This window comes from Cololabis saira, chromosome 19, assembly GCF_033807715.1.
Source record: "Cololabis saira isolate AMF1-May2022 chromosome 19, fColSai1.1, whole genome shotgun sequence".
Classification (NCBI taxonomy): domain Eukaryota; kingdom Metazoa; phylum Chordata; class Actinopteri; order Beloniformes; family Belonidae; genus Cololabis; species Cololabis saira.
Genome location: NC_084605.1, coordinates 24743708 through 24763000, shown reverse-complemented (window position 1 = coordinate 24763000; position 19293 = coordinate 24743708). Strand labels below are relative to the sequence as shown.

General features: G+C 44.8%; 1 protein-coding gene across 8 annotated transcripts in view; it reads left to right on the top strand.

The window, feature by feature from the left end:
- The window catches only part of ep300a (E1A binding protein p300 a), a 43825-nt gene extending 26275 nt beyond the window's left edge, over positions 1 to 17550 (top strand). For 4 of the 8 annotated variants that reach the window (XM_061708700.1, XM_061708698.1, XM_061708699.1 and 1 more), the window contains exons 20-32: positions 3579 to 3659; positions 4090 to 4209; positions 6257 to 6313; positions 6416 to 6493; positions 6608 to 6675; positions 7861 to 8011; positions 11245 to 11391; positions 11524 to 11637; positions 11731 to 11896; positions 12023 to 12190; positions 12293 to 12454; positions 12866 to 13147; positions 13735 to 17550. In XM_061708700.1, coding sequence (XP_061564684.1) covers positions 3579 to 3659; positions 4090 to 4209; positions 6257 to 6313; positions 6416 to 6493; positions 6608 to 6675; positions 7861 to 8011; positions 11245 to 11391; positions 11524 to 11637; positions 11731 to 11896; positions 12023 to 12190; positions 12293 to 12454; positions 12866 to 13147; positions 13735 to 16899 — 4759 coding nt within the window. In that variant the 3' untranslated portion in view covers positions 16900 to 17550. The remainder of the gene's footprint in view (positions 1 to 3578; positions 3660 to 4089; positions 4210 to 6256; positions 6314 to 6415; positions 6494 to 6607; positions 6676 to 7860; positions 8012 to 11244; positions 11392 to 11523; positions 11638 to 11730; positions 11897 to 12022; positions 12191 to 12292; positions 12455 to 12865; positions 13148 to 13734) is intronic. The other 4 variants (XM_061708704.1, XM_061708703.1, XM_061708702.1 and 1 more) reach the window with 1 other exon arrangement.
- The last annotated feature ends 1743 nt before the right edge of the window (positions 17551 to 19293 follow it).

The following is a 19293-nucleotide window of genomic DNA, read 5'->3' as shown; positions in this document are numbered from 1 at the left end:
CTTCTAATGTGGTATCTCAGCGTCTCCGACTGTTCGGACCTTTCAGTAAAATGCCTCCTGACTGATCCAATCACAGTACTTAGTGTGTGCTCACACCTGGCAGTAAAATGTGATTAAAAGAGTGATCAAATCTGTCTTTCCCCCTCTGTATCCAGATATCCTCGTCATTTTCACTCGCAAACACCACATATCTTGTCATTTGTAAGATAGGATAAGATCTAACTTACTGGTGGCACAGTGGACAAATTCACTTGCCAAGGCAACTCAAAAAACAGAATAGACTCTAAACAACATATAAGTAGAAAGTAGGAAAAAAGTACCAGTACAACGCTATACACATATTAGTAACATTAAAAACTGCTGGGGTGACGGTGAGATGTGTATGGGAGCTTTTGCAGTGATAGTCATTAAGGCAGCAGCTGGAAACAACTAGGTATAACTCGAAGAAACCGAACGGAAAAAAAACCCAACAAATTATTATAATTTTTTTTTTTAAACTTGATCGACGAAGGATAAATACAATAGGCTACAAATCATTGTGCCTCCAAAACAAGGAAAGATTTTCTGGAAGTGCACAGAACAAATCGAATGATGAGTTTTCTTGTGGTCATTCACCTGCAAAAAATCAAGCAAGCTGTCACCTAAGATGAAGATGCTGTTTTATTAGACAGTCACTCAATCCGTCCCAGAACGTGTTTGTGCTCAGACTACGAGGAAAATGAGGCCCCAAGTGTCCCATATCGCAGATGGATGTGTCCTAAATGACTGGATCCAACTCCATCCCAATATCCATGAGTGTGGGCCACTTGTGATTGGATCACCTAGGATGCATGTTAATGCCAGATCTGAACAGGGTCTCGTCGTGATCGGATTTATATCTCTGTTTTAATTTATTTCATTTTCAGTCTTTACCTAACGCCAGCTGAACTCGGTAAATTAGGCTCGGATTTTAATACAACAGTGAAGAGCTTACTTCAATGTGAAAGGACCGACTTTAAAATGAACTGCTTCATTAAAGAGCTGAGCAGTTGTCTGTGCTGCATATTTGTTAAGTGTTACATGTGTTGCGTCCTGTGCCACAACTCCCTGTTCCAGTTCCCCTGTTTAGCTCCTTTTGATTCTGTTCCTGCGCTGTTAGCTGTGACGGTGGTTGCTGTTGCTCATCCGCTCACGTCCAGATTGCTAATCTGTCCTTTGCCTCGGCTCTCTGCTGTGTGTTGTCCTGGATGTTTGTCTCCTTTGGTTCCTGGTCCATATGACTTGTCTGTTCTCCCTTCCACTTTTTGTGCTACCGACATCGGTTTGCTTTGCCCTCGCCCAACCATGCACCTCCGAACCCCCTACTAGGAATGGGCGATATTTTACCGTTCACGATATACCGTCAAAAAAATTCCTCACGATAAGAATTTGTCATCTCGCGGTAAAAACAATAAATTCCCATTGATGATGTTTTTGTGTAAAGCTGATTTTTGGAAGGAAGGAAGGAAGGAAGGAAGGAAGGAAGGAAGGAAGGAAGGAAGGAAGGAAGGAAGGAAGGAAGGAAGGAAGGAAGGAAGGAAGGAAGGAAGGAAGGAAGGAAGGAAGGAAGGAAGGAAGGAAGGAAGGAAGGAAGGAAGGAAGGAAGGAAGGAAGGAAGGAAGGAAGGAAGGAAGGAAGGAAGGAAGGAAGGAAGGAAGGAAGGAAGGAAGGAAGGAAGGAAGGAAGGAAGGAAGGAAGGAAGGAAGGAAGGAAGGAAGGAAGGAAGGAAGGAAGGAAGGAAGGAAGGAAGGAAGGAAGGAAGGAAGGAAGGAAGGGAGAAAACAAGGGAGAAAACAAGGAAGGAAGGGAGAAAACAAGGGAGAAAACAAGGAAGGAAGGGAGAAAACAAGGGAGAAAACAAGGAAGGAAGGGAGAAAACAAGGGAGAAAACAAGGAAGGAAGGGAGAAAACAAGGGAGAAAACAAGGAAGGAAGGGAGAAAACAAGGGAGAAAACAAGGAAGGAAGGGAGAAAACAAGGGAGAAAACAAGGAAGGAAGGGAGAAAACAAGGGAGAAAACAAGGAAGGAAGGGAGAAAACAAGGGAGAAAACAAGGAAGGAAGGGAGAAAACAAGGGAGAAAACAAGGAAGGAAGGGAGAAAACAAGGGAGAAAACAAGGAAGGAAGGGAGAAAACAAGGGAGAAAACAAGGAAGGAAGGGAGAAAACAAGGGAGAAAACAAGGAAGGAAGGGAGAAAACAAGGGAGAAAACAAGGAAGGAAGGGAGAAAACAAGGGAGAAAACAAGGAAGGAAGGGAGAAAACAAGGGAGAAAACAAGGAAGGAAGGGAGAAAACAAGAAAACAAGGGAGAAAACAAGGAAAGGAGGAAGGGAGAAAACAAGGAAAGGAGGAAGGGAGAAAACAAGGAAAGGAGGAAGGGAGAAAACAAGGAAAGGAGGAAGGGAGAAAACAAGGAAAGGAGGAAGGGAGAAAACAAGGGAGAAAACAAGGAAAGGAGGAAGGAAGGAAGGAAGGGAGAAAACAAGGAAAGGAGGAAGGAAGGAAGGAAGGGAGAAAACAAGGAAAGGAGGAAGGAAGGAAGGGAGAAAACAAGGAAAGGAGGAAGGAAGGAAGGAAGGAAGGGAGAAAACAAGGAAAGGAGGAAGGAAGGGAGAAAAGAGGAAGGGAAGAAGGAAGGAGAGAGCAGGAGGAAAGAAGGAAGGAAGGAAGGAAGGAAGGAAGGAAGAAAACAAGGAAAGGAGGAAGGAAGGAAGGAAGGAAGGAAGGAAGGAAGGAAGGAAGGAAGGGAGAAAACAAGGAAAGGAGGAAGGAAGGAAGGAAGGAAGGAAGGAAGGAAGGAAGGGAGAAAACAAGGAAAGGAGGAAGGAAGGAAGGAAGGGAGAAAACAAGGAAAGGAGGAAGGAAGGAAGGGAGAAAACAAGGAAAGGAGGAAGGAAGGAAGGAAGGGAGAAAACAAGGAAAGGAGGAAGGAAGGAAGGAAGGGAGAAAACAAGGAAAGGAGGAAGGAAGGAAGGAAGGAAGGGAGAAAACAAGGAAAGGAGGAAGGAAGGAAGGAAGGAAGGAAGGGAGAAAACAAGGAAAGGAGGAAGGAAGGGAGAAAAGAGGAAGGGAAGAAGGAAGGAGAGAGCAGGAGGAAAGAAGGAAGGAAGGGGAAAAAAGAAGGAAGGAAGAAAGAAAGAAAGAAAGATAAATTCCCGTTGATGACAAACATGGCGGATCTGAGAGCGAGATAGATTTATAGTTAAAAAGGTGGAGTTGAATTGGTATTTTTTTTATCGTCATTTTTATCGTTATCGGGATAAATGCCAGAAATGATCGTGATACATTTTTTAGTCCATACCGCCCATCCCTACCGCCTACCCCCCCACCCCCCACACCCCACCCCCATTCCCCCCACCTCTTTGTAACCGTGACTGGCTGTTGGGACGACGACTCCCACGCTGTCCTGCGCTCCTACTTCCCGCTTACTCCGCTTGTGGCACCTTTCCTTGCCCATGTCCCCCGTACCATTTGGTGACTGCCCTCCCCTGCGCTGTCTGTGATTGACTGTGCTGTGGGGAACGGTGTAGTTCACCAAAATTTGGGCTTCTTGCTGACAGGTACCACTTCTGTGAGAAGTGTTTCAACGAGATCCAGGGAGAGACAGTTTCCCTGGGTGACGACCCTACGCAGCCGCAGACGTAAGTATTAGCTCATTATTACAAACACTCACACTTGAATTTCTCACCATTTTGCATTAATTAATTGACAGTATTAACTAAATGGCACGAAGATATGACGTGGTCTGTACCCAGCAGTCCTCTATCTGCCTTTTCCAGTCAAACCTTAACAGAAGCATTTTATGCACCTTTTTGTTTTCTTCTTTTTGTTTTTTTTTTAATAACAAGTTTACTCAGTGTCTATTAATGGAATGTTTGTGACTTGCACTAGTTGAATGGAGTTGCAGTAAAACGGCCCGATTTTAACCATGTTTTTAGTCTTCTGTTCATAGCAGTGAGTGTTAGGGGTCAGCCCATTCCTCTGTTTTTTTTGTTTGTTTGTTTTAAAGCTATTACAGGCTTATGTATGAATTGTTACTGTATGGACAAGGTTTGTCTTTTGTACTGGCAGGTTCCAGGATAGGAGCTGCATTCACTTTCAAAGAGAACCAAAAAAAAGAGAGTTTACTCTTTATAGCAAACCAAAAAAAAAAAAGCAAGATCAAAAGAATGACAACTTCCCCCTTCAGAGGTATGCAGAATGCAGCATGATTTGAATTTGTGTGGAGATGGATGGGAAGGCTTGATAATTCTACTCTGATCTTGATGTGCGACATTACCGTACCCTGCAAATCTGAAAACCGCGCCCCCCCCCCCCAAATTATATTTTTTTAGAACTAGGAATCCCTAAACAAATCGACAGGGTTGGTTTTCTCAGTTTTTAAGTTGTTAGTCAGTTCAGAAACTATGCCTTGAAAAAGTGATGGTCTCTTTTTTTTTTTTTTTTACCCTATAATGTTCCCTTTAACATTTGTCAGTAGTTAAACACTACATGCAACCCTCTGATGTCTGCAGCATGTTAGTGGTAATTGTGATGAGGATGACTTAAATGTTGTTAAAGAGTTCACATATGTTAACTATTCAGGATGCCTAAACAATAATCATATGAGAAATAAGTACTACTTCTGTTTTTTACATTTTATATATATATATATATATATATATATATATATATATCTAGTATTGTTTTTATATATGCACATATATTAGGGGTGTAACGGTACACACATTCGTACCAAACTATTCCCGGTATAGGGGCTGTCGGTGCAGTGCAGATGTGTACCGATCCGAATACAACATTTTAGGCCTGGGATATACTGTACGCGAGGAGAGCGCGTCGTACTGGCAGTGACCGATAGGGGGCAGTAAGCAGAGCAACAGTTGGAAAAGTGATTAAATATTTAGTAGTCGCGGTAGTAGCAGTAGCAGATTAGAACAACTAACAAGTTAACATGACACCATTGGATGATGTAGGAGATTAAAACATTGCTTTGGTTGCGATCTCGGCAAAGGAAACGGCGCCAGCGACCTCTGCGTCGTCACTTGTGGCCAGCTGGTATCAGACCGAGACCAGCTGGTATCAGACCAGGACCAGCTGGTATCAGACCGGGACCAGCTGGTATCTGACCGGGACCAGCTGGTATCAGACCGGGACCAGCTGGTATCAGACCGGGACCAGCTGGTATCTGACCGGGACCAGCCCCACTCGCGGCCAGAGCGAGAACTGCAGGTCGCGTACGCGTTCAGTGTCTTTTTGAGAACGTGCACGTCGACGCGCCAAATGAACGCAGGATACGCGTGGCGGCCGTGATGCGTACGCGGTCTGAACTGCAAGTATATGTCAGGCTTAACAGTAGCTAGTTCACAGGCTGGTTTTGCGCGCAGAGCATACATGTACTTCAAATCAGAGTTCCCACACGGACATCTTAAGTGGCGGACTGGAAGTTTGTTGTCATGGTTGATGCAAACAAGAACCCGGAGCTTGAAGACCCTCCCTTATCTTTAAGGGCTCCTGTTTGGGAACACTTAGGTTTCCCCGTGAAAAGCAACAACGGACAAAGACAAAGTAGATAAGACGATAGCAGTGTGCCGACGTTGTACAGCAATCGGGCATGTTTCTGGTAACACATCAAACATCATAACGCATTTGAAACCATGCGAATGTGAATATCGCTGCTGCAAGGAAAGAAAACCACACCGCATCAACGCAGCTACTTTTGGCATTTAAACAGCCTTTTGCCACTAATTCAGATTCGGCTAAAGCTATAACTAATGCCATTGGTGTTTTTAAGGCGGCAGATCTGCAACTATACTCAGTTGTTGAAAACACAGGTTTTAAACACGTTTTATGTTTTGTTTAATTTGAGAATATTTTATTTATTGGAGGAATTGGTAATAGATTTAAGCATTATCCTATTTCTTATTCCCATTTTTATGTTTTGAGTTTTTTCCCCAACCATACCGAAAATGAACCGAACCGTGACCTCACAACCGAGGTACCTACCGAACCGTGATTTTTGCGTACCATTACACCCCTAATATATATAATATAAAATGTATTTATTTTTTGGGCAAAATAAAAGTCCTGTTCAGGTGTCATGGTGATATAGTACATTAAAGTGGATATAATCCTTTTTCTCTTGTCAGGCTGTGTTGGATCTTTTGTTTCAGATTTGAACGCCAGCTTTACAGTGTTATCTTGTTGTTCAGCATATTGTCATACTTCTATATAATTTCAGGTCAATTAACAAGGATCAGTTTGAGAAGAAGAAAAATGACACACTGGACGCAGAACTGTAAGTCTACTGCTCGGTTTGTAGCATACCCTAAAAATGTGGAGAAATCTGTGTCATTTTAGGTAAGTAATTTGCCTCCTTCTCTTCTGTTTCTTTCCCCAGGCTTGTTGAATGTATGGACTGTGGTCGCAGGATGCATCAGATTTGTGTCTTACACAATGACACAATCTGGCCATCAGGGTACATAAATTTGTGATAGCAAAATACCCTAAACCCCCCCCACCCCACCCCCATCCTGTCGATGGTTTTCAATGTAATTTAACGTGCCTTTTTCCTTGTTTGCTTTTACCATAGTTTTGTATGTGATGGCTGCTTAAAAAAGGCAAATAAGACGAGGAAAGAGAACAAGTATTGTGCAAAAAGTAAGTAGTAAGGCTTATTTCTCAATTAAGCACAAACAGTGTTTCATGCTTTTGTTCCTCCTTTCTGTATGGGATACTGGTGTTCTCCGTGTATGTTAATCCCATATTTGAGCTATCCGTGTGAGCCTGGCACACACGTGTTTTTATGTTTTCACTGTAAACCAACTCAAGTTTTTAAACTGAAACTGTTTCATTCCCAGTTAGTATTCCTCTGATATTCAAGTTCAGTAACTTAAAGTAAATCCTTTGATGACTCTGGTCTGGAAAGTAAAAATCTAGGGGATCACTAGTAAAAGCCAATTCATACCCCTTTTACACCAAGCTGGTTCCAGGGCTGGTGCTAGTGCTGGTGCTAGAGCCGGTTCGCGGTTGGTTCTAAGTAAGAACCGGTTGAGAACCGTTTGCTTTTACACAAGCTGGTGCTGGCCAGCAGCTGGCCAGAGAGCCACGTCATCACGTTACTGTATACGTTGCACGCCGGTCGGTCGCCGAGCACAGCATCGAGGACATCGTAATGCGGGTTATTTGGGGGCCGACCACTGCCGCTACGCCCCATGTCCCTTTTCTGCTCCCTGTAATCTTTCTTGAGTTTTTTCAGCTTGTTTACAAGCTGGTCAATGCTACGCTCGTAGCCTCCTCCAGCCATTTCTCGTTGGATCTGTTCAAAGACCGGTTTGGTCCTTGACGCTCCCTCTAGCTTCCGCTGAATCTCCGCGGAGGACCACACTGCCAGGAGACAGGTTGTCTCCTCCACGGACCACTGCTGCTTCTGTTTTACATCCATTATTAAATAAATGGATGTAATAATAAAAGAGTCTGCTAACTTAACCGCCGTCTTCAACGCTCCGTTGTTCAAAAATGGCACTCTTCCGTGTTTACTCTGCTTTGGTTGTTCAGTAACACCAGCCCCGCCCCCAGCCCTTGACGTAAGCACATAGCCCCCGACTTAACGTGGTTCTTTCCTCTAGACCAGCAAAGAGTTGGTTCTTGTCTAGACCAGTTTTGAGAGCCAGGAGCCGGTGCTTAGGCTGTGTAAAACCAAAGAACTGGTGCTAAGTCTGGCTCTAGCCCAGAACCAGCCCTGGAACCAGCTTGGTGTAAAAGGGGTATCAGTGAGCTTCAAACAGCAAAAGGGAACTCCATGCAAGCCTTAATTTAAGTCATGTTTATCCTGCTGTCTCACAGGGTTGCCCCAGACAAAGTTGGGCTGTTTTCTGGAGACGAGAGTGAACGACTTCTTGAAACGTCAAATCTGTACAGATGCCGGAGAGGTCTGCATTCGTGTTGTTCACGTCTCCGACAAAGTGGTGGAGGTTAAACCCGGCATGAAGTCCAGGTACAGGAACAAGAAACATGAACACTTGCTGTCCAGACGTGCAGATTGCTTTGTATTTTAAATGAATTTTTCAGTGAAGATATTTACTAAAGTGCACATTAGTCGAACCTCATGGTCTATGCAAACATGCATCATCATGTTCGGTACAGCAAATAAGGATACACAGGTGTTATTCTGTTTTGGTGTATTAATCAGATTTATTTATTTTAAAGTTCTGCTTTGAAGTGAGAACATGTATATTCCCTAAATCGGGGCCGGTTTTTGCTACGGGCAATATGGGCGACTGCCCAGGGCGCAATCCGGGTGGGGGCGAACGAGCGCTCTCAAAAAAAAAAAAATTAGCTACTCCACAAGTGATCCAAGTGAACTCACACGTCTCTGTAATGCTCTGTCAAGTTGCTTATTAAAACCAAGTTAACTAAAGACAAAGGTCTCGTTATCACTTGACGCCCCCCCTCCAGGCGAGAGAGAGGCCTGTGGGGGACAGCAGGTCGGAGAGGAAAAGCAAAGGGAGGGGGCGAGGGATGATTCCAAGGCCACACACAACTGCTTCCAAATAAATTGTATTTCATTCATAAAAATAATAATATCTACCCACATGTAATGAATTCGCCCAGTGCGCAAAAGTAGCCAAGACCGCCTCTGCCCTAAATACTAACTAAAAGTTGGTATTTTACAGAGTATATATTCAAAATTGTCTCGATAAATAACTCTACTTACAATAGTGCTGGGCGGTATGACCAAAAATGTATATCACGGTATTTTTTTTTTCATGCACAACTGGGTGTTAACCACATTTTCTAATGATTTGGAAAGGAATTGCTGCAGTAAATTGGCTTAGAATGGCCTATTTTACTGTCATGAGGAGGAAATATTGTAGAAAAACATTAATGTCCACACTAGTATAAATACAGGTTTGCATTGCCTCACAAATTGATGCCGTTTACAATGAGGTGGCGGCACTTATTATTCTAATGAAGTGAGAGAATCAGTCAGACAACACTTAAAGACTTTAAGTGTTGTCTGACTTGACTTTTCTCCCGCACTTCTAGTGTTACCTATAGACGTGGTGGACGCAGATCTCAGCTTCATGCATTCTTGATATTCTATCACATGTTTGCGGCTGAGGTGGTGGAGCAAGTTGCTAGTGTTGCCTCCCGCGGCTACAACTTTAGCTTTACAACACTGGCAGATGATTGTTGTTTGTTCGACGTTGTCTTTTTTTAAAGCCAAAGAATTTCCACAGTCGACACGGCTACTCTTTTCAGAACAATTTCCCCTGTGTCATGTTCTGGAACAGTTGTGGGACTTTCGTTTTCAGCCATCTTCACCCACATATGTCCGCTGTAAACAATGCAACTGCTAAATAGTGATTAGTGATGCACCGAAATGAAAATTTGTGGCCGAAACCGAAACCGAAAATAATAATAAACACTTGGCCGAATACCGAACAATACCGAACATGGTTCTTCGCAGTTTTTCATTTATTTTGCCAATTTTTTCACCATTGCATAAATCAAATTAATTTGATTTAGGCATGCTTTTAAAAGAAAAATATCTTTTACAAAATTACAAGGTAGAAAACATTTGTTGAACATAAAAAACTGAACATTTTTTAATTTCCCAGCATTATGTTGTTTTGGTTCCACCTCCTGGTGAATGTTAGGTAAAATTCTTATGTGGTTACTTTTTGGTTGGCCAACGATTTATGTTTGTAGTGCGCAACAGTTACGTGGTTACTTTACCGAACAATCGGTGCATCACTACTGCTAAACAGTCCCCACACAAACAGTGTGCAGCGGCGCTACGTTCCGCCGCGCGGCGGCGCGTTCCCAACGTTGTGTACGCTACTGTACATACTCACCGGTATTACGGTATATGAAAAATTCATATCATAAGAAAAATAAACACCGGTATTCGGTATGAACCGGTATACCGCCCAGCACTAACTTACAAGATGAGTAACCGCGGAGACTAGGAGATCTACTACTCACTACTGCCTTAAAGGGAAAGTTCGGTTTTTTACAACTTGGACCTTATTTCTTGCATTTTTTTATGGTCGTATACTCACCCAGAGGTGTTTGGTGTCATTTGGAGTCCTTCGGAAGATATTAGGAGTTTTTTGCGAGCCGCTTCTCCATATAACGGTAGCGCATGAGGGCACTCGCGGGACACAGACGATGCAGCGTCTAAATAACACATGATTGCCGCGAAACTCTTCATTTCTTTTATGAATCACTAGATCTGCTTCCAGGACCTGTTGTAACATTGTGGCGCTGTCTGTGTAATAAATAAAATAAACAAATCAGTTTGTAAACAAGACCTCTGAACTCATGACGTCATCTCTGTGTGCGCGTCCCAGACACAGCTCCGTGTACAGCTGGAGTTCGCTACTGTTAGTTTACTGTTAGTTATTTGAAACATGTCTGAATATTTGTCAAATTCTGAGGTTGTGGACGACGACTTTGAATGTGATGGACGTCCTTACCGTTTTGAGCCAGAGTATACGGCTGAAGAGCTCACTGAACGGAGGACAGAGTGCGCGCACAGAGATGACGTCATGAGTTCAGAGGTCTTGTTTACAAACGGATTTGTTTAATACACAGACAGCGCCACAATGTTACAACAGGTCCTGGAAGCAGATCTAGTGATTCATAAAAGAAATGAAGAGTTTCGCGGCAATCATGTGTTATTTAGACGCTGCATCGTCTGCGTCTGTGCCCTATGCGCTACCGTTATATGGAGAAGCGGCTCGCAAAAATCTCCTAATATCTTCCGAAGGACTCCAAATGACACCAAACACCTCTGGGTGAGTATACGACCATAAAAAATGCCAGAAATAAGGTCCAGGTTGTAAAAAACCGAACTTTCCCTTTAACTGCGAATGCCTGTAACCATAAAGGATGGTCCATTGTTTGAACAACTGCTCATCCTGATGTTCATCCATCCTTGTCTTGAAAATAACACCTGTCTGATGGCATATTTCATCCTGCTGGTGTGGGGATAACACGTCATTCTACACGTCCGTACATCTTTATGTTATGCGGATAACGCCTCCCCTTAATTCGCCTTCAGGGTGGCAGATAACACGCCTTGCGTTTATATTACCCAACGCTCGTTAAACACACGTTCATCATCCAGCAATATTGGCGATGTCTAATCTAAAAACGTCTTAATATTTGGTGCAGATGGATACTTTACAGTCTTAAGTGTGCTCCTATTTTTGTTTCCAGATTTGTGGACAGTGGCGAGATGTCAGAGTCTTTTCCGTACAGGACGAAAGCTCTTTTTGCATTTGAGGACATTGATGGTGTAGATGTCTGCTTCTTTGGTATGCATGTCCAGGAGTATGGATCTGACTGCCCTCAGCCCAACCAGAGGTCAGGATATTGCAGTATTATAACAAACTCTTTCTTTCCTTCTCTACAGTGTTGACTATTTTAATCTCTTTTTTTATTTTTTTTTATTTAAAGCTGTTTGAATAAAACATGTATTTTCTTTTATCCTCATAGGCGAGTGTACATTTCTTACTTGGACAGTGTACATTTTTTTCGGCCTCGCAGTCTACGAACAGCAGTTTACCATGAAATCCTCATTGGCTACTTGGAGTATGTCAGGAAGTTGGGGTGAGCGCCAAATGGATGTTGCAAAACAAATCACACAACGTTATTGGTCAATTCTCTGGGCTAATTGTTTATTTTCTTTTGTGTCCTCTCTAGTTACACCACTGGCCACATCTGGGCTTGCCCACCGAGTGAAGGCGACGACTACATCTTCCACTGCCACCCTGCAGATCAGAAGATCCCGAAGCCCAAACGACTTCAAGAGTGGTACAAGAAGATGTTGGACAAAGCCGTGCAAGAGCGGATAGTTCATGACTACAAGGTGCACACTCCGAAAATACTACATTCATATAAATTATTATTTTAGTTTGGACATGTTGTCATATTTGATTTGTAGGATTTGGCCGTGCACATGTGAAGTCTAATGTTTTTGTGTCTACTCCTAAAGGATATCTTCAAGCAGGCGACCGAAGATCGCTTGACCAGTGCCAAGGAATTGCCTTATTTTGAGGGTGACTTTTGGCCGAATGTGCTGGAGGAGAGCATTAAAGAGCTAGAGCAAGAGGAGGAGGAGAGAAAAAGGGAGGAGAACAGCACTTCCAATGAGAGCATTGATGTAAGACTAAATCACACTATATGGCTTCATACATATGACTTTTTAACGAAAATCGAAATAATTAACTATTTTTATTCTCCATACCCTTATTTTCTTGCACAGGACACAAAAGGTGACAGCAAAAATGCAAAGAAAAAGAACAACAAAAAGACGAGTAAGAACAAGAGCAGCTTGAGCCGAGCCAATAAAAAGAAGCCAGGGATGCCCAACGTCTCCAATGATCTGTCACAAAAACTCTATGCTACGATGGAAAAACACAAAGAGGTAAGATCGTACATCAATCAAATATATTTCGCTTTTTTTTTCCCCATGACAGAACTCCCAAATGAACCTGACAAGCTGTTGAAGCTCAGTGAAAGCTGTGATGCATGACTTTAAAGTCTCTCACATTAAAAGTATTCTGCCAGTTTATAGTCAGACAAAAGTCTAACTTCTTTGCATTTAACTTGCTTCACTGGGGGTTAGTAGTGCTACCATGTAGTACCAAACACCAGTTATAAATCTCTACAGGAAACGTGTTAACACAGCATGACTGCTGTTGATAAATAAACCCTTTTTATGGTAAAATATCACAGGATATCACTGAAATTACTGGATGTTCTTGATGCTTCCAGTTTTGTTCTGTCACAAAAACGTCTGCCTCCTGTCTCTCATCTCCCATACTTTCTCTTCAAGGTGTTCTTCGTGATCAGGTTGATTGCGGCTCCCATGGCGAATGCCTTGCCCCCCATCTTAGACCCAGACCCCCTGATGGCCTGTGACCTTATGGACGGTCGTGATGCCTTCCTGACCCTGGCCCGGGATAAGCACCTGGAGTTCAGCTCGCTGAGAAGGGCCATGTGGAGCTCCATGTGCATGTTGGTGGAGCTGCATAATCAAAGTCAGGACCGCTTTGTTTACACTTGCAATGAGTGCAAGCACCATGTGGAAACACGCTTTCACTGCACTGTTTGTGAGGTGAGTTGGGGCAGCAAGGTTGTCTTGGTGGGCTTGATTACATGTAGTTGATAATTGTAGGTTGTAGAAGATGTGTGTGTTTGATTTGATTTGATCTTTATTCATCTTGAACAAAACAATAAAAAAAAAAACACACCATACATCAACAACAATAATAAAGCACAACCAGTTTTGTTCAAGAAGGGACAGGAAGAAGCAAATGCTTATCTAGTCCGGCCCCTTCTTGCAATATAAGAATATCCGATAGATAAAAGAATAATAATAGCAATAACAATAATAATACTAACAACAACAATAATACATATATACAGTGTATACTCTTTTTCTTGACATATAAAAGTATATCAATATAAAAGTAATTAAAAGACAAGTGAGTCAATAATAAAAGTAGCTAAAACGAAAGGCATCAAGCACAGTAGAGAAGGAAAAAAAGTCAATGAAAAAAAACAAAAACAATCACCATAATAAAAGTAGCTAATAAAGAAAGAAAAGCATCATGCACAGAAGAAAAAAAGACAATGAAAAAAAAAATAATAATGTGTGCCATTATACTACATGGTAACTCTCGTTCATCCCATCTATTGCAGGATTACGACCTTTGCATCACATGTTACAACACTAAGGGCCATGAGCACAAGATGGAGAAGCTTGGCCTCGGCCTGGATGATGAGAGCAACAACCAGGCTGCTGCCACCACTCAGAGCCCCGGAGACTCGCGTCGCCTCAGTATCCAGCGCTGCATCCAGTCCCTGGTTCACGCATGCCAGTGTCGAAACGCAAACTGCTCTCTGCCGTCCTGCCAGAAGATGAAACGAGTCGTTCAACATACAAAAGGCTGCAAGAGAAAAACCAACGGGGGTTGCCCCATCTGCAAGCAGCTCATTGCCCTGTGTTGCTACCACGCTAAGCATTGTCAGGAGAACAAGTGCCCCGTTCCGTTCTGCCTAAACATCAAGCATAAGCTCCGCCAGCAGCAGCTGCAGCACCGACTGCAGCAGGCCCAGATGTTGAGGAGGAGAATGGCCAGCATGCAGAGAGTAGGCCAGGCTGCTGCGGGAGGGGGGCCTGGGGGAAACGGCCTGCCCTCTCCGGGGGGCAACAACGGAGCAGCTGGTCCTGCTACGCCTACGTCCGCTGGTACGCAGCCTCCGACCCCGCAGACTCCCACCCAGACCATGCCTGTGCTTCCTCAGTCTCAGGGAGGGATGGGAACTCCGGGCCAGCAGCAGCAGCTTCAGCAACAGAGTGGTACGATGCCCCCTCAACATCATCTCCATCAGTGTCCGCCGGGGGGCGGAGGGGGGATGATGGTGCCTCAGCAGCAGATGGTGGCCCAGCTCCCGCAGCAGGCTCCCAGCGCGCAGCATCTCCAGCAGCAGCATCCTGGAGGTTTGCCTCCGTACAACTCCAGACCCACTGGAGCATCTCCCCTCCACCCGTCGCTGGGGAAACCTGGCCTCGGCCCAGCCACCCCGCCCCAGTCGCAGCAGCAGCCCAACCAGGGCCAGGGCTCCCTCTCCGGGCAAGGCCAGCAGCAAGGGCCCCCCCTGGCTGCCGTAGAAACGGCCCTGAAAATCCAGCGCCTAGCGGAGACCCAAAGACAGCAGGCCCAGGCACAAATCCGGGGCCTGGGCCCGGGGAGCATGATGCCTCCGCACCCTCACCACCCCAACAACCAGGCCCAGATGGGAATGCCCCACATTGGGGCTCAGGTCCTGCCCCCCCAGGCCCAGGGCGTTGTGGGAAGGACTACTCTAGACGCGCAGCAACAGGGAATGCTGGCTGGGATGCAGCAGGGTGGCCCTCAGTCCCAGTTACCACCTCAAGTCCAGCAGCAGCTGCAGCAGGCCCAGCAGGTAGGGGGGGGGCAGCTTCCACCCAGTAACCAGCAGTGGGGCCCTGGGGGGCCCGCCATGAACCCACAACAAAGATCAGGAATAATGGCTCACATGGCATCGCAGCAGCAGCAGCAGGGAGCCGTCGCCCAACAACAGCAGCAACCAATAAATCAACAACAGCAACAAGGAAACCGTGGATTGATGCAAGTAATAGGTGTAGCGGGGGCAGCAGGGGTTTCTGCTTCCTTAGCAAGTGTGGCTAGTTCAGGAAACTTACCCCAGGCTGCATTACAGGATCTCCTGCGGACGCTGCGCTCCCCGAGCTCGCCCTTGCAGCAGCAGCAGGTCCTTAACATCCTCCGCTCCAACCCAACGCTAATGGCTGCTTTCATTCGGCAGAGAGCTGCCAGGTATCAAGGTGCTCAGGGGGGTCCTGGAGGACCGGGGGGGCCTCCTCAGGGAGGCCCTGGGGGCGTCAGGTTCCCCGGAGCTGGAGCCAACCAGCTGGCTACTATGGAGGGACAACAGCAGGTCAACCAGGCGGCACAGCCAGGTATGAGTATAGCTCAGGGTGGAGCGGGGGGAGGGAACATGCCCACCATGGCTCAGCTGCAGCAGTTGCAGCAGCAGCAGCAACAGCAGCAGCAGCAACAACAGCAACAACAGCAACAACAGCGACCAATGTTGCCTGGGAATCTACAGCAACAGCAAATGGCCGCATTGCAGCAGCAGCAGCAGCAGCAGCAGCAGCAACAGGGAGCGATGCAAGCAGGACAACAAGGCAATATGGCAAATATGTCTCCACAGTTCAGAGAGATGTTGATGAGAAGACACCTTCAGCAGCAGCAGCAGCAGCAGCAACAACAGCAGCAGCAACAGCAGCAGCAGCAGCAACAATTAGGAAACCACGGGCAGTTTCAGCAGCAGCAGCAGCAGCAGCAAGGACAGCAGAGTTTCATGCAGCCGGGTCAAGGACAGCCGGGGATACCTCCGTCCTCTCAACCTCAGCCTGGGGGTGGAGGTGTCGGGGTTCCTCAGCAGCTGCAGCAAGGTGGAGCACAAGGTGGGCCGGGACAGCACGGCCAGCAGCAAGGATACTCTAACTCCATGTCGCAGGTAGCTGCAGCCATCCACCAACGGATCCAGCAGCAGATACAGTTGCAGCAGCAGCAGCAGCAACAACAGCAACAGCAGCAGCAACAACAGCAGCAGCAGCAGCAGAATTCGCTGGCTGGTCATCAAGGACAAGATGTGGGGCCCAACGGGAGTTCGGGAGGGCCTCCGCTTCAGCCTGGACAGAGCGGACCAGGACCTGGACAGCAGCAGGGCGGAGGCGGCGGCCCCCAAGGCCTGCTGCACCAGAACATCCACCAGAGGCTGCTGCAGCAGCAGCACCTGGGAGGAGGCTCCCCCGCCCACCACAGCAGCCCCATGAGTCCGCAGCAGCAGATGGCTCAGTCCCCCCACCTGCAGGGACAGGCGGGCCTCGGCCCCGCCGCCTCCCTCAGCAGCCAGGTCCGCTCGCCTCAGCCCTCGCCGCGGCCGCAGTCGCAGCCTCCGCACTCCAGCCCGTCCCCGCGCATGCAGCCCTCCTCGCAGCCCCAGCCCTCGCCTCATCGCATCTCCCCACAGACTCAGACGGGGTCCCCGCACCCGGGCCACCTCGGACAACACCACCCCAGCATGGCGCTTTCCCAGCCCCCGCAGTCGCAACCGCAGCCGCCGAGCAGTTCTGTAGACGGCAGCCAGTTCAGCTCGGAGCAGAACTCCATCATGTCCCAGTTGAGTGGGATGACAGGAATGCACGGCGGGCAGGGCGGGCAGTCGGACATGTTGGGAGGGAATAACAACAACAGCAGCGGCGGAAACACCAACCAAGATTTGGGGACAAAGATGAATCACAACCTTATGTAGCCTTGACTCCATTCAGTCTTTCTCGATGCTCTGACTTGTTGCTCCAAAAGACAAACTGCCATGAACGGACAGTGAGACGGGACAACGTCTTTGGGGTTTTAGAAGTTTTTATTTTTTATTTAAATATTTTTGTGATGTATAAATATGAACTGAAGCTTCCTTCCTATGGGAGATGCGATATATTCATCTTAGAAGTCAATAAATGGATAAATTAAAACAATGGTAAGTTATTGCTGTTAATATATATCTATATATTTTTGCCAATGTGTACAAAAAGGCAGAAGGGCAGTGTTTCAGGTGAAGATATTTCTTCCTTAAGTATATGACAATATTTTTGGGGACTGAGAATTTTGCCTTTTTATGAAGATTTTTAGGAATTCAAATGTGGCTAAAGTGAGTTAACATGATGTATCTTTTTTATATCGTTTTTTTTTCTTCTTCCTTCTCAAATACCCTGTCATGATTGTATCTATTTTGCAGAGTACACTTACTTTATTTCCATATATGATTTTGTTTCCTCAATGAATCGTACAACAAACATCAGCATATCTTCCGTTACAGGAGTTTTCTTCTGGAAAGCTTTCTCAAAATGTACATTTTACAGTGACTGCAGAAATTTCCATATTTATTTATTTTTGTTGCTTTAGACGGGGTGGGGGTTGGGGGGGGGGGGGGGGGGGCGCGCATTAAAATGCAGTTTTTGTCAGGATTTACAGGTTTGAATCAAACCTTAACAGTGTTTTGGGTCGTTGGGTGGCATGTTTATTTGTTTATTGTTTTTTTTCTGCAAACGGTAGCCAGATCTGCAGAACAGAAATAGTCCCACCCACCTCTCCTCCTTCCTGTAAATGAGCACACGTTCCATATCCTGCTTCCCAGTCCATCACCTGTAAAAATGTGGAGGGAAAAACTGTGGACGGCTGATCGTCTCGCTGGTGATGGCATGTTGCTGGCTGATTCAAATCTTTTTTGTTTTCTTTCTTTTTTTCTAAAAGTTGTACATATATTACAGCTGTGTATGAACTGTGACATTTTGAAGAGATTGATAAAGTTGCCCTAAAGAGGTTTAAGAAAATCCTGTCTGTATCCTCCACCCGTATGGTTTTCTTTTAATAATTCTCTTTCATCCTCATGACTGCCTCACAGCCACAAGGTTTGAATTTATGATAGTACTGTACAAATTAAACGGTGGACTTGGTGTTTTTTTTGTGAAGGCCGACGAATATATATATAAAAAAAGGTGTACAGACTTTAAAACCTTGTGAGCAGAGTGATTATTTTCTGCTCCTTCAATCCTCTCATTTGGTTGGATACTTGCTGTATGTGTAAAAGAAAAACAGAAGTGCTCCTGAGCTACTGTACAGTATTGTTTTTTTTTTGTTTTGTTTTTTTCTAAAATGTACAGTGTGGGGTGTAGTAGGTCACAAGCACCAATGCGCCTTTTTCTGTGTATTTTTGGACAAAGTTTTAGAGAGGGAGGGGTTACTACGAGCGACACGCATAAACAGTCTCAGAAGTTAAGACACGAAAACCTGCATGAACCGGAGCCGGAGTGAGAGTTAATGAAACGTGACCTGAAAGACTTAAATTTTGGTAATTGAGCTTTTTACGAAGGGGACAGAAAACACAATATTCACATTGTCACTATTTTTCCTCAAAAGGTTGGACTTGCTGGGTGTGGGGAGGGAACACATCAGAACCAGGTTGCAATATATCTTGAGACTTATTTTATAAGAAAATGAAAAGAAAAAAAAACAAGGATAAAACTGTCTTTTATATATAGATATATTATTTAATTTTATTTTTTGGAAATAAAACTTGAAGCTACAGGAATTATTAGATAAAATGTTTTGTTTTGTATTAAAGATGTTATGGTGATGCAAAAAGACACTGCAGACAGTCGTCGGGTTTGCCCTGGGGAGTCCATGATACCACATCCTTTTGATGAAATGTTTTATGTACATGAATATAGTTGTAAACATACTGAATCACTGTACAAACTGATGGCAAGTGAACAAATATTTTTTCTTTTTTGTTTTTTTTTTTGGTCCTCAAAAAGACTGGAAATAAGAATATTTCAATATCTGTTTATTACTCAAATGGAATCTGACCACTTTCTTTTGTTTGTTTCTCTTAACAGTTTCGGTGCTTGCTGAGAGAAAGCAAAACTAACTTGTGCTCCATTTTCATTCATTTTCTTTTTTCTTTTTTTTTTTTTTTAAGTTATTTTGTTTTTTTTTGGGCCATTAAATTAATTGTACAATAAAGTATGTTTGTACCATTGGAAAAGTACAAGTGTCTCTTTCCATACTTGTGTAATTCCCCGCAGGGGGAGAAACTCCAGTTCACTTCATGTGTATTAGTGTGTATAATAAGGCAAAATGAAATTATTAG